The sequence below is a fragment of the Pleurotus ostreatus genome, assembly GCF_014466165.1.
Source record: "Pleurotus ostreatus strain PC9 chromosome Unknown scaffold_1, whole genome shotgun sequence".
Taxonomy (NCBI): domain Eukaryota; kingdom Fungi; phylum Basidiomycota; class Agaricomycetes; order Agaricales; family Pleurotaceae; genus Pleurotus; species Pleurotus ostreatus.
The window spans coordinates 3,220,308-3,234,477 of NW_023503156.1; the positions used below are offsets into that span (position 1 = coordinate 3,220,308).

At 50.1% G+C, this 14,170-nt stretch overlaps 6 protein-coding genes across 6 annotated transcripts; 2 read left to right on the top strand and 4 right to left on the bottom strand.

The window, feature by feature from the left end:
* Window positions 1-2,245: 2,245 nt before the first annotated feature.
* On the bottom strand, window positions 2,246-3,243 carry PC9H_001192 (uncharacterized protein; the record flags this gene model as incomplete). Its single annotated transcript, XM_036770843.1, has 6 exons — window positions 2,246-2,425; window positions 2,477-2,590; window positions 2,646-2,668; window positions 2,732-2,877; window positions 2,930-3,018; window positions 3,079-3,243. 6 exons carry the CDS (start codon window positions 3,241-3,243, stop codon window positions 2,246-2,248), a joined length of 717 nt encoding a protein of 238 aa, XP_036636688.1.
* Window positions 3,244-4,116: 873 nt separating this feature from the next.
* PC9H_001193 (uncharacterized protein) lies at window positions 4,117-4,944 on the top strand (the record flags this gene model as incomplete). The annotated part of the gene is made up of 1 exon (XM_036770844.1): window positions 4,117-4,944. The coding sequence occupies one exon, from the start codon at window positions 4,117-4,119 to the stop codon at window positions 4,942-4,944; it is 828 nt and encodes a 275-aa protein (XP_036636689.1).
* A 224-nt stretch (window positions 4,945-5,168) lies between these two features.
* Window positions 5,169-6,977, bottom strand: PC9H_001194 (uncharacterized protein; the record flags this gene model as incomplete). Its single annotated transcript, XM_036770845.1, has 4 exons — window positions 5,169-5,257; window positions 5,309-6,008; window positions 6,066-6,599; window positions 6,654-6,977. The coding sequence occupies 4 exons, from the start codon at window positions 6,975-6,977 to the stop codon at window positions 5,169-5,171; spliced, it is 1,647 nt and encodes a 548-aa protein (XP_036636690.1).
* Window positions 6,978-7,192: 215 nt separating this feature from the next.
* On the top strand, window positions 7,193-8,879 carry PC9H_001195 (uncharacterized protein; the record flags this gene model as incomplete). Its single annotated transcript, XM_036770846.1, has 4 exons — window positions 7,193-7,678; window positions 7,739-8,278; window positions 8,342-8,650; window positions 8,697-8,879. The coding sequence occupies 4 exons, from the start codon at window positions 7,193-7,195 to the stop codon at window positions 8,877-8,879; spliced, it is 1,518 nt and encodes a 505-aa protein (XP_036636691.1).
* A 445-nt stretch (window positions 8,880-9,324) lies between these two features.
* Window positions 9,325-11,147, bottom strand: PC9H_001196 (uncharacterized protein; the record flags this gene model as incomplete). The annotated part of the gene is made up of 5 exons (XM_036770847.1): window positions 9,325-9,914; window positions 9,966-10,206; window positions 10,257-10,761; window positions 10,819-10,890; window positions 10,948-11,147. 5 exons carry the CDS (start codon window positions 11,145-11,147, stop codon window positions 9,325-9,327), a joined length of 1,608 nt encoding a protein of 535 aa, XP_036636692.1.
* Window positions 11,148-11,609: 462 nt separating this feature from the next.
* On the bottom strand, window positions 11,610-14,030 carry VMA1 (H(+)-transporting V1 sector ATPase subunit A; the record flags this gene model as incomplete). The annotated part of the gene is made up of 11 exons (XM_036770848.1): window positions 11,610-11,699; window positions 11,764-12,283; window positions 12,335-12,690; window positions 12,740-12,760; window positions 12,813-12,945; window positions 12,999-13,150; window positions 13,214-13,354; window positions 13,417-13,518; window positions 13,576-13,619; window positions 13,674-13,793; window positions 13,856-14,030. The coding sequence occupies 11 exons, from the start codon at window positions 14,028-14,030 to the stop codon at window positions 11,610-11,612; spliced, it is 1,854 nt and encodes a 617-aa protein (XP_036636693.1).
* Window positions 14,031-14,170: the final 140 nt, after the last annotated feature.

A 14,170-nucleotide genomic window follows, 5' to 3' on the forward strand; every position in this document is an offset into this window, starting at 1 on the left:
CTGACCACCACGAAGACCCTAGTCCAACGACGAGGAGAATAACATGCAAGTTCAGGACAAGAACACTGCATGATAAGGTCTTGGAACATACCTGATACTTGAGACGCTGATTTTCTCTGCTCGCAATGACTCCAGAACCTTTCCCTCTACGCAATTTTGGTATATTGCGATGTTCTCTGGACCATCCCTGCTGGAACTATGCTGAATTCGATCCACGTAGTCGCGTGCTGAGGTCCCTTGAAGAAAAGCGCTTGGGCCATCTTGGGGTTACTTTGCTCGCTGGAGAAGCTGCGCTCTGTGCGTGAAGACGACCAGGAAACTCGCGACAATGAAAACTCACCAACGTGGACCTCAGCCTGGTCCTCGTCGACTCCTAGAGCCTGCAATCCCACAATGGCCCCATTTTCCAGCAAAAGGCATACTTGTATCGGACAGTCCAAATTCCAACAGCAGCGAAAGCTGAAGGAGTGCATCAAGCTCGTCTGATTGTGCATCAAGACTGCAAGCTGCTACCAAAAGGAATGTATCGCCTCAATCGTCCTCAAGTCGATGAAATGCAAGGCAATCTCGAATTTGAACGGTGCAAAAATGCCATCAAGCGGCGAGAAGATTGTGTGATACACGAATGAACGATGTGCAAGTCGTCTAGGCCGTAGTTCTGCAAATTCAGCAAGCCCAGAATACGGAGCGAGACCAGGATGTGGTAGGATGATGGCGGCAAGAAATGAGATGAGAGTTTTGCGCCAAATTCCAAATCAGCCACGGAAACTTCCCTCCAGAAGTCCGCTCGTTGGCTTGCCAGCTCCCCTCAATGCCTCGAATTCGACTCAAGCAGACGGATTCTCGCAGTCTCTCTCTACTCGCCGAATGCGCCATTTTCTCTCTGTACCGTGGCTATATGCTACCTCAATTTCTGGCCAATTCTCCGTCAAGTTTGCCAGCAAACTCCTCTGGAACGCTCCTGCCCATGCTATTTATTCGTCTGAATGCGGATCTTTACTCTAGAGGCCTCAGCAGCTAAAATTCCTCAAGCTACTCGATCGATTCCACGAAGGAACAGAGTTTGGGGGAGCCCCAGAGGCGAAGATGTCAGGTCCCAAAGGGCACGTCGCTCTCCAGCTCAAAGCGGTCGAAATCCGTGCTGAAACCAGCACATACGCGGTCAAGGCTCGAGAATGATGTTGAACAAAGCCTCGTACATCCCAAAATTCATATACAGAGCCAGCTGCCTGTGTACAGAATTTTCGACCGACCGGAAATACACTCTGAGGCGCCACCAGCTGCCCGTGCCACATCTCGTGCCCCACAAGCCATAAAGCAGTCAAGAGTTTAGAAAGTACGTATCTTTTGCCTTGGATCAAGTTTGGAGAATAACCAGCGTTTTGCAGATCCCAGAGATTGCGGTTTGGTCAGTCGACCCCTATACCTTCCTCCAACATTTCAGTCTGTGCGCCATTTCGGGGTCCATCGTGCCCTCGGCATACAACGCGCCTCTCAAGTCACCCCCAGCTTTCCGCGTCGCGTCGTCGTATGTATTATATCTATATCAAATCCATGATTTCCCCAAGCGCTCCTGGCGGACGGGTATTCCTTGACATGCAATATTATCCGAGATTGTGAACTAGAATGTACCTTCAGTCACCATCAGTGATCCCTGTTGTCCATATTTGGGTTTGCAAGTATGAGCATCAACAACCTTGCAACCTAATAAATTCAGCCGTCTTCTATTTGGATAGCATCTGTGACTAAAAGTTTGATTTTATTACATTCCAGCAATATGATGCAACTAGTTTTTGCTTCTCAGGCCGCACCTTCAGTCCACTTGACAAGACTTTTCAGGGATCTGGCAGGCTACAGTATCTATCAACCTGAATACACCGCAGAAATTACTATTCCCCTCCCGGAATCTGCCCTGAAGTCTCTCCTATACAAGGTCTGTACCAGTTTCCAGGCCACGACGAAACTTCTACCATACCGCTCGTGCGGGCGGCATGAGCTCCTTCAATACCATCACCATGCTGCATACTAACACCACTTCGAGCGCGCGGTCTGTCATGTACAGACGCTCGTTGATTTGACCAAACATTATCTGTATCCAGAACTATCGTAAGCGCACAAGAGGAAGGCCTCAAGCCTAAAAATATATATCTAGTGGAAATGACATCCAGTCTTTTGTCCAGTCGACACTACTCTGAGCGCTGATCAACCCCCATATGCAACAATTGCTACGTAACTCCGAATCCTCTCAGGCGAAGGAGACGGCAGCGGCGACACCCGCCAATACAGCGGCCATGCTCATTCCGGTTTGGAGAGCGCCGTTGCCGCTGCCACCGCTGCCACCGGACGTTGGAGCTGCAGTGCCTGACGTGGGTGGTGCAGTCGCAAGAGCGCCGAAGCCACCAGTTGTAGGGCCGTTATCTGCCTCCTATATATGGAGTCAACAACCTAGAAGGGTAGAACAGCGTGTAAGACTCACAGTTGGTTCACCAGCAGCACCAATGGCCATAGCTGCCGCGACGAAGTTGGCATGGGTGTTGCCAGTTGTTGGGGCATTGATGGAGCCAACCATACCAATGCCGCAGTGCGTTATCTGTTAAGTTGTAAGCTGCTGGTTGGATGCCTCCATTTACAGATGTGCGCCCTACCTGCTTGCAATGGAACCAGATTGCTGCAAAAATAGAACATCGATCAAAAGAAGATTCACATCAATTGAGTTATTTGAAAAAAGTACGTTTCGTATCATCAGTGATGGTGATGCTGAACTGTGTCCCAGCGGTGAGGCCGGAGTCGAATCCAGCCGAGTTGTTTGATGATGCGGCAAGGTAAGTACACGGGGCTGCGAAGGACGATTGAGTGACGGAGTGTGTAATTCCGGCGCTATTTTGAGATGGATTAGCAACGGTAAATATCTACGGGGATTTGGGTGTACTTAGGGAAGAAGAAAGTCACCACCGTGTTGTTAGGCGCAGTGATGTTTGCCGGGCTGAAGACGAATTGTCCACCAGCTGCTACATCGACCTAGAGGGTGAAGTTTCATGAGTTGTCGGAATGAATTACAGCACGTCAAATATTGCTTACATTAATGTGACCATCGGTGTTGGCGGGTGCAGAGGGTACTGCTGCCGCCGCTGCTGCTGAAGAGGTCGTGGGGGATGAGTTCCCCGCGGGAGGGTTGTAGCCGTACTGAGCTAGTGCCAAGGAGGGAAGCAGTGAGCAAATAGCTGCAGCTGTCTTGAACATCATCGCGGTTTCGTGAGAAGGGGGTCTGGGTGAGAGTGCAAAACGGGGGTCGTGGCTGTCGAGAAATGTTAACGCGACTACTTCATAAATACTTTACGACCGTATCGATGCTGCGGAAAACAAGAGCTAATTTTGCCACGGAAGAGAGGGATACCCATATCCCGATGGACTTTTCCCATATGAGTGGGAATGTGTCTCTGGGATGTCACCCAATGAGGGACTGATGGGAATGGTACGTGAAGGATGGAAGGTATTCCCGGCGAATCAGTCACCAACGATGATGGAGCAGGGGAGGCCAATCAAGTTCCGTAAAAATGAGACGAGATTCTAGGGTCTACAAAAATATCATCTATTTTTGCGTTCCCATGCCCGAGTTAATCTAATATGAAGGATATGTTAGTAAGTAGAGTTGCGAGATTTAAAGGGGATCATTGGCGACATCATGGGACAAACGAGCCCCATGGAGTGGTCGTGCACGAAGCGCAGTAGTCCGGCACGTTGAGTATACAATGGTGGGTGTATTTCCCAGGATCTGATGAGTCGCTGTTGCGTTATCATCGAAGAATTGGCGTGGATAATTATACTTGCAATCCCCTTTCCGCCCGAAGGCGACAGCCCAAACTATCTTCAGACTAGTGCCTATCTCTCGAACATGAGACATATTCATAGCCGACGGATGGGATGAACCGAGGCGAGGCAAGCATGAACCTCCAACGAGGCCGTGAATTCCATCCTCTATAATTCATTAATACGAGACAAGGGCTTCCTAGTGCTCAGTCAGCGAGGGCATGGAGGCAGTGTGTTTCTCACAAGCAACGCTTTTAAACTTGATGAACTGATGGGTCCTCGAGACGGATCTCAGGCCGCGGACAATTGATGGTTGTTAGAAACAGGAGTGCTTTGTCAGCAACGTTGACGAACTCACCGTACATACAGTCGCTCAAGCCGCCAATGCATAGACTCGGCGGCGTTGGGATAGGCGCGTTTGAGAGGCATGAACAATCCAAACGGTCCTTCGCAGAACTCTCCAATGCCCTATCTCAAGCCCAGGTCGATCACCTGCACTCTCAGCTGAATCAGTTCCGTACTGCCCTCACTCATTTCGCCAGTACTCACCGCGATACCATCAAGAATGACCCCGCATTTCGCCGCGCGTTCCAACAGATGTGTCTATCTATTGGCGTCGACCCACTTGCCGGACCAAGGAAGGGCGGATGGTGGGCTGAGCTGCTGGGACTCGGAGATTGGCAATATGAGCTCGGAGTACAGATCGTAGACGTGTGTATCAGCACGAGGGAGAGAAATGGCGGCATCATCGAGCTAAAAGAGTTGGTGAGACTGGTCAGCAAACTGCGAGGCGTGGATGCCGGCGTTGTCACGGAAGACGACGTAGTACGAAGCATCAAGACTCTACAGCCACTCGGGGCGGGATATCAAGTTGTAGAGCTGAATGGTACAAAGATGGTGAGGAGTGTAGTCAAGGAACTCGATAGAGACCAGGCAGTTGTACTTGGACTGGCACATGAAGCGGGAGGGAGGATTGTTGTGGATATTCTGGTCGTGCGTCTGGGGTGGACACGAGAACGATCTCAAGCTGCGCTGGATAACATGCTTCTTCGTGATGGTCTTTGCTGGATCGATGAACAAGACGAAGAGAGTGGCGTATCTTACTGGATCCCTTCGGGAATGCAATGGGACGAATAATTCATGATCATCCAGAACTGTACGTGCCAGATCTCACCTATCCATAACCAAGGCCCTGAGCCGCTACCATTTCCTCAGCTCCATTTACCCGAGTCGATGTGCCCTTCAATGCCGTACCCAGGACCCCCGTGCCCTTTGACCGCCTTTGGTAGCAGCTTGCGCCCAGATGATGCACGCAGACAATCATCGAATAGCAGTGCAATAATGCCAACAATGTATACAACTCATCCACGTTGAGTATCAGGATGAGCACTGCTGCTCAATGCTGACAAGCTAGAGTCCGCTTGCGATACTTCTTGGGTTGATGAACTCGCTAGAGACGCGAAGTTAGCAGATGGAGCACTTAGTAGATAGGGTCACCCACGGTGCTGTGATCCATTAGGAGTCCTACGATCAGCACCCTTCGCCATGAATTTTATCGTCTTCACCGCCAATGTCTTCATATCCACCAATACTAGTATACCCGTCTCCGAAAAGTTAGGCACCATGATGATTCGACATTTTCTCGATCCGGCGTCGTCGTCGTCGTCTTCGGAAACAAGGCGAGTTCCAAATCGCTTTTGACAGCCCACGACGTAAATGTCAGGCGTTTCTTGTATTATAAATGGGTCTGCTGAAAAATAAGGATGGCACCAAAGTGTATCAGGCGCAGTGGGGGCCATATGTCTCCATTTTAGGGTTGATTCTAATATCGACAGCCGTGTATGTGGTGGGGATTCCAGATACTTGAACAAGTCATTCAGCGGTTGGCCTGAGTTGACAAGAAATTTGCGAGGGACGGGCCGAGCTGATAAAGATGCAGTAGATTCTTCATCTTCATCTTCGCCAGATCCAGTTTCCAGATGAATGTATGTAGGATTTGTTTCGCATGAGAACCAGGGCATAGAAGTCGCGCTGCCTAACATAGCTCGGGGGAACGGCTGCTGCGGTAGAATGCTGCCTGATGGATCGTTTGATCCGGGGAGGATGTGCACGGGCATGACTTGCGTTATGTCGAGTAAATAGCCGGAGAGTGTCTGGATGGGATGAGGTGAGAAAGGCGAGGGTTCGTTGCCGTTGCGCTTCTATCAAGTCGATGAATAAACCCATACGGGGATTCGACGTGACATACAGCTACGCACTCCTTTTTTGTCGTCTAGCGAGATATTCTCAACCTGGGGTCCAAGGTCTAAAGGTGCCAATGAATTGCCAGCAATGATAAGTCGCGATATTCGAGATGCCTCAAGCTGATCGCCAGGGCCTCCGCCTTCACATGTGAGGTATTCAACAAGCATATGGATGAGGATATCTGAAAGAGAAGACGTCGTCCCGATGTCAAAGCCGGACACGAGAGCCACCCATTCTGGTTGCAGAGCATCTAGGTGCCTTGTCAGTAGCGTGTCTGTGCGACGAAGACGAGCCTTACCATCTACGTCCATTGTTGGGGGATCTGGCAAAGATGGCTGCGGTGCCAAGCCAGGCAGGCAAATATCTGCGACCTCGAATTCCCCGCCAGGTGTCTCTATACCGAGAGCACCGATCACGATGCCTGTGACGAGCTGTATCTTCTTCAGGTGTTCTCCAACAAGATTTATGCGACCTGATTCATCCTCGAGTGATATGATGTCGCCTTCCGAACAGAATTTCGGAGGCGGAGCAGGTGGTAGGATTGATCGCTAGAGCAGGGGTCATCATGAAAGAATAGGCGCGAAGATTTTGAAGGAACACACGTCTCTAGCAATATCCTCGAGTACGTTAGGCTTCAGCGGCATGTCCAGATATACGGTTCCGATGATGTAGCATAATTGCCCTTTCTCGACCTCGAGTACACGATCCACAAGAACTGGATCACCGTCGAGATCCTTCCACTTTCTTTCTGCCCTCTCCAAGACGCACTCCCGAAGGCATTGTAGCCTCATATAGTAGATATTTGAGTATTGGTACTTGTAAGACTTGTTGGCATTTCCGATTACAAAGGAGGGCGTATCCTCCGAGCGCGCAATGAGAGTCGTCGAGGCGCGTTCCAAAGTGGAAGAAGAAGCACTGTTATTCATGAATTGAAATCCTTGGTGTGCAGAGAAGAGAAGAGCCTACATTGGAACGTCCATAGGATCCTAAAAGCTGTGGTGGCGGGTGGAGACAGGGGATGTGGCTAAATTCAATGGAGTCGCGAAAGGACGCGTCGGGAAAGTTTGGCTTTGTTTGTACTCTGGATCAGGTAGAAGAGACAGGGGAAACGATTGCCTTCACTTCTCTCTCTGATACTACCATGATAGCGGGCAACATTCTTGACCTACCGCCCGAACTCTTGGAGGACATGCTCTCGAACTTGGACAGTACGAGCGATCTCCTGCATCTAGCGTTATCGTGCAAGGCATTCTCACAGCTTGTCATCCCGCATCACATATACACCAGGTCTCTCGACGTACACCCCCGCCAGGTCGCCATCTTATCGCTGCTCACCAATGTGCCATTATACAACTCAAGGTTTCATACCATACGAATCACGGATTCTTCGATAAGATATAACGTACTCAAGAATCTAGGCATATTGAAGCTCACTAATCAGTTGGAATCCAACCGCGCCGACGAACTCCCTGCGATTCTAGCCGTTATGCTGCCCCAATTCATTCATCTGACCAAGTTTGTGTGGACGGCACATATTGCACTACCTGCGGGCCTGATTTACACCCTGAAGGATTCGCCCCAGCCGCTCACGGAATTGGATATCCAGTACCATCTAAACACTGACCACGTCAGCACCACATGCCCTGGCCTACTTTAAAACATTGACACTTATACTCTTGACGTCTAGGCTGAGCTCTTAAGCCACATCGCCGAATACTTTCCTGGGCTGCGCTCGCTCACATTGAACCGCAGATATGATACCGGCGGCAGCGTGGTGACGGGCCACATACCAGACGTCTCGACTCCAATCTGCGCTGCCAACTGGCCAGACCTAAAATCTTTCATCCTATTCGGGTTTTTCGTATCAGATGGGGCTCTGGACGGCTTCTTTCGTCGACATCCAACGATCGAACGACTGGGCACGGACAAAGTCCAAAATGTCACATACCCATCAAATCTTTGTTCCCTCACTATCAGGGATATGACGACCTTGGGCATTCAACCTACGTCCATTCAGAACATACACTATGCGAATCTTTCGATTAATCCATGGTCGGGGGGAGTCGCCCTCACAAAGTTCATTAGGCAGATGCACAACCTCTCTGTACTGGAATGCAATGGGGCCGTTATATCTTGGGACCTCCTAAAAACATTTCCAGCGAACCTTCCATTCTTGACCAAGCTGAATTTTGTTGTGAAGATTGGCGCCGGCATCACCGTTGAACGTGTATGAATCCCCCACATTTGCTTATTCGGCGACTGTACTAACACATGCCCTTATTCTCATCAGCTTTGCAATACCGTTAGTGGCCTTCCGAATTTAACGCACTTTGCTTCTGTGGTACCGAACACAGAAGAACGCCCGCAGCACACCGTGGCCTATATCATCAATAAGTTGGCCCAGAGAAGTAGATCGCTGAAGTATCTACATGTGGGTCCAGACGGTCGAGACCATCGACTGAAGCCGTACCTCTACCGTGATTGGTATAGAATTAAACGTGATGCGGAAGGCGAATTCGAAGGAGTGCCGGTGAACCCTGCTGACCACGGGGCGCGAGAAATACTGGTCAGTCATTGGGAAGAGGAGCTCATGGCGTACGTAGGTTGTAACGGGTATCTTCATTAATACTCACCGTTAAACCTAGAAACAGAGGGTTGGAAAAGCAGACAACGATAGCCAGGGCTCAGCCATCTACCCATACTCCCAAGCCAATGAACACACCGAAGACATCGAAATCATCACGTTGAACCACTGCATGGGCCGCTGCCCCCATCGGCAATTGGCTAGTTACCACGGCTCTGCGCAGGCATTTGAACATGCACGATAATATTGAAGATATACCAATAAGTAGACTATAGACCTTCCTCATGGAATCAAAAGGACTTTCGGGGCATAAAGCAAGACCATTCAAGTTACACGGATTTGATATTATGTACCCTGACCGTCGATCGTGGAATGCACGGACGGGCTAGAGAATGCCATATCGCCCAGCCCAGGAGGCTTGCAATTTGATTTAGACGCTCGTTGATCGATTCATGGCTCTCGGGAACAATTCATTGCATAGTGCGAAATTCGCATGGCACGGGGCTGGCTGATACTAGACATCAATGAGCAAGGCTAAGGATGCAACAGGGCGGGGTTCCATATCGAGAGACTTAAGACAGTACACATTTATTGGTTTTCTACAAGTACAACGTGAATAAACCTCAGTTGATACAAACCTCAAGTGCGAAGGAACGAAAAACCTGGGCGAGCGAGAAACATAGGACCAATCAAGTAGAGTCCTCATCAGCCAAGTCTTCTTCATCTGCCCACTTGGGAAGCCATTCTTCCCAACCAACCCATTCGTTTTCGTCATCGTGTGCGACATGGGCGTGGTCGGGTGGACCGTGCTTCTTGTTCTTGTGAGGATTGATCAGCCTAGCGAGGACATGGGCAGCGCCGTTACGGGAAGGGACATCAGTCAAGACAGCACGCTGGCCATTCACAAAGACCCTGTGAATGAAGAGCGAGTGCGGATCGGGGCCAGGAAAGGGAACAGTAAGTTTGTATTTGACGATGGTAAGATCGAGGGTGTGATTTCCGAATAGAGTAGGGACGGTGATGTTCGAGGCAAATATGAGTTCAGGCTTGGGGAACGGAGAGCGAGGGAGGCCGGACGAAGTATCCAACCCAATGCGCCTATATGGTCGGGGCATGGCATGAGATGTTGCATACTTGACCTTGGGATCGAAGAGAGGCTCGAAATGGCGCTCGAGATGGAATTCATCGTGATCACACCCATGTTCAAAGTCGAAACCTTCTAAAGAGGGAAGGTTGGTTAATTCGATTTCTTCGCCAGAGGTGGAGTTGTATAAGTAATCTGTTTCACATATTAGTAATGCCTCGACCAGCTTCCATCGGGCAACTTAACCGGAGTGGATAAGAAGTTCAGGGACAGTGTGGTACTGCAGGATCTTTTTCAAGACGTGCTCGCCGAAGGGTGAAAACAAGAAGAGCCGCAGCTTGAGAGGAAGTTTGTTAAACGCCTTGTTGATAGGAATGAAGGAGGTGACAACTGGGGCGCCTTCCAATGTACCCTTCTCGCCCTTTTTACCAGGCTTGTATCGGAGGTCAAGCTCTTCAACTAGCCCAACGCGTTGGATGACTGAAGTCTGTTTCCAATTCAGCGATAATACTGATACCCACGAAGATAGGCGCATACATATGTAGAGAAGGCCTGGTAAAGCAAGAACGCTTCTTGGAAGATGGATGGCGGAGGAAGCAATGGGCGAGAAATTGTGTGTGCAATACCATTGGACGCCTTGGTCTCCAAAGTCAACGTGTTGAAGAAGTTGACCTTCAGTGGAGAAGCGATCGGGCCTCTCTTTTCTACATGTATGCGCAAAGGTTTCCCGTCTAGTGAACCATCCGGTAATTCAAGAGACGTCGCATATGTAATGTTGGCGGCAAGTTCGGATTGAGTGAGAGCATCTGGGAGGATGTGATACGAAAGGATTGCGTGCAGTATTTTCTTGAGGAACTTCTTGCGTTTTTCTTTATCTTCGTCGTCGCCAGGCGAGGATTCACCAGTGTCAAGCATAGAGACCACGGCTTCCAAGTTATAAAATCCTGAGGAATTATCAATGAGAGATTCAAAGTCGTCCTCGTGCGGGTGTTTGTCCTTAGGTTCCTTGAGCGCCCAATCGGGTACAGCGAAGAAAGTCAACCTGGAGGTAAATTAAATTTCAGAAATGGCCTGCAGCTTGACTTGAATATCAACGTACGAGGAAGAGCTATCGTTGAGGACTTTCAGCATCTCCTCATCGAACTCCAAAGCCTTGGTCAACTTCGTAAATCTGGAATTGATACATTTAGCTTGAGATGTCCGAGATACAACGCATATATGAGCTTACTCAGGACTTCCGCTGATGGTCTCGTAGATGGATTTCAGTACAGGAGCACCTGGAGGCTCAGCTGCGCTTTGGACAGGTAGGTGGATGGGTAGTTGCGACCCTGCAGAGATGTCGTAGAAGTAGCTGGGCTCATCGTCGCCGTACTCGACGACAGCTGCAGAGCAGGCCGCTGCGGCCAGGAACAACTGATGTACCTTCATGATGATGGGGGTTGGGAAGAAAGAGGATGATGAGGGAGTCCTGGCATTTATATGTTATCTACACAGGGCGCTCTCGACCAGCTGTTCAACTGCGGATGGTTGCACGGATGACGCGGAAGTGATGGCTTAGTGCGGAGTGCTGTTCAGGGGTCTCGGACATTTGGACTTATCTGTGCGTGGCGTCGGGTGTTCCGCTATGGTGGTGAGCACGCAGCAAGCACGCACTGTTCTAGAGTCTATCATCGCATTAGGCGCTCGATAACATAGCTTAGACGCCCAGTTATCGAGATGCCAAGAACAGTCCAGCACGATGTCGACACTCACAACGGAGGCTCAATGCAGCCACCTTCAACGTTGTGAGTGCCTTGTGTTCATATTTGGTCTGAGAAATTATCATCATTAATACCACACCATGGTTCGTGATCATAGCTATTGTCCAGTCGTAAACGGAAGCACCAATATCTATTCGGCCATTTGACGGAATTTGTCTTGGATTTCAGAGTACAGCGTATCCAGCTTCTCTTTGATTGGCTCTTTGCCTTGGGAAGGAGACTGGTGATCATGGGAAGGAACCGTGAATAGGCATTGAGCAAATTGACACAAGAGTCGAACATACCTCAAACTTCATTTGCGATAATTTGAACATGATATCAGACGCAGAGTCCTTGATCTTGGCGAACGTGAGGTCGCCTTGCGATACAGCCTTGATAGCGGCATCATGGAACCCGACAAAGTTCCGTAGCATCGCACTCGTCTTGTAGAATGGGCAATATCGATCGTACTCGCTCATACCGTTTTGCTGCAGGAAATCGTCCTTGAGCATACGGGCTACTTCGAGCGTTATCTTATCGTTCTCTCCGAGTGCACTCTTTCCGACAAGCTGGACGATTTCGGCGAGGTCTTCTTCCTTTTGCAAAATTTCCTTTGTCTTCATGCGCAGCTCGACGAAGCCAGGCTCCGTCGATTCGTAGTACGGTTCGAGGACCTTGATGTATTTCGAGTATGACAGCGACCAGTTCACGGATGGGAAATGCTTGCGCTGGGCGAGTTTCTTGTCCAGACCCCAGAAGACCTGTACGATACCAAGCGTGGCGGAAGTGACAGGGTCTGAGAAATCACCACCAGGGGGCGAGACACTGGATGATATTATCAAGGTGATGTTGCGCAGTAAAACTGAGTTGACTTACGCTCCGACGATGGATACAGTTCCCTCTCTGACCGGGTTGCCCAGACAGACGACCTTACCAGCACGCTCGTAGAAGCTAGCAAGTTTCGTTCCAAGGTATGCGGGGTAACCTGAATCTGCGGGCATTTCTGCGAGACGACCGGAGATTTCACGAAGAGCCTCAGCCCAACGGGACGTCGAGTCCGCCATCATAGCAACATTGGAGCCTTGGTCACGGAAGTACTCTGAAAGCGTGATACCGGTGTAGATGGAGGCTTCACGGGCGGCGACAGGCATATTTGAAGTGTTGGCAACGAGCGTTGTACGCTTCATGATAGGTTCTTGACGGTCGCCGACGTCCATGGTAAGTTCGGGGAACTATTAACAGTGTCAGCTGTTTCTCAAAATGGAACTGGGTGATATCCACCTCCATCAAGACTTCGGCCATCTATGTAGGCGTCAAGTTCTAATCTGGCTTAAGGAAGTGCAGTTTGGCATACCTCATTTCCTCGCTCTCCGCAACCGACATAGACAATGATGTCGCTATTCGAGTATTTGGAAAGTGCTTGTGAAATAACAGTCTTGCCACAACCAAAGGCTCCAGGGATAGCCGTGGTGCCTCCTTGCACACACCTACAACCGAACCCCTGAGCGTGGCTCTGGCACAATCATACATGCTCACGCACGGGAAAAGGGCATCCAAGATACGCTGGCCAGTCAGAAGAGGGTGATCGGCAGTCTTTTTCTCGGCAACTGGTCGAGGCGCCCGGACTGGCCAAAGTTGCATCATGGTATGCTTTGTCTTCTTGCCGTCGAACTCCGTTTCCAGTACGATGTCCTAACATATAAAACGATGAATTCGCGGATCTATGAGAGTAGGCATCGGATTCTCTGCACTTACATTGACGGCGTAACTTCCTTTCTCGGCTATGTGGGTGATGGTGCCCAATGCACGCGGCGAGAGCATGATTTTGTGTTTGTCGACAAGCGAGTTCTCGTAGACATTCCCGAAAATGTCACCTCCGGATATATGGTCGCCAACCTACAGCAACAATGAGCACATCGAAGGCGGCGTATTAGGACAGTCGGATGTGCACGCCGCACCTTGAAAGTGGTTGGCGTGAAGTCCCATTGTAATGATCGGTCAAGTGCATCAGTGTTGATGCCGCGAGGTATGTAGATGGATTTCGAGAGTTCTTGAATGGACTGCCAGCGGTAAGGATATCAGCATAGAGGTAGATGATTGGATTTCTAGAGGCCTACTCGGAGAGGGCGTTGAATACCATCGACAATGTTCCCCATCAAGCCTAAATGCAGTATTGAGGGCGCGCTGAAGAGTTGTGGATTTGAGCAGAACATACCTGGGCCGAGCTCGACGCTCAGAGGCTTCCCCGTGCGCAACACCGGATCACCTACTGTAACCCCTGATGTCTCTTCGTATACTTGGATGGTAGCCTTGTCGGCTTCGATCCTAATGACCTCTAAGGCGCACATTGGAAGATCAGCACCGCTAATTTGAAAAGGAATTTCGTCTCTCGCTTACCTCCCACCAGCTCATCGTGGCCAACGCGTACTAGCTCGTACATGGCTGCGCCTATCATGTTCTCTGCGACAACGACAGGCCCAGATACACCAAAGACCTGGCCGAAGCGGCTCTCGCGCTCTTCATCTCTGATCTTTGGGAGGTCCCGTTTCGCATTCTGCAGAGCACCGGCCATAGCGTTGCGTTACTTGGAAGATCGTGAAATGTTTTGGAGGAGCACTGCAGTTTCCGTCGCCTCAGGCAATCAGGGATAGCGGGCTTTGAAAGTGGCTGGGAAATGCCGAGGCGCGTAAGAGATGTGCATGACGCGTTCAG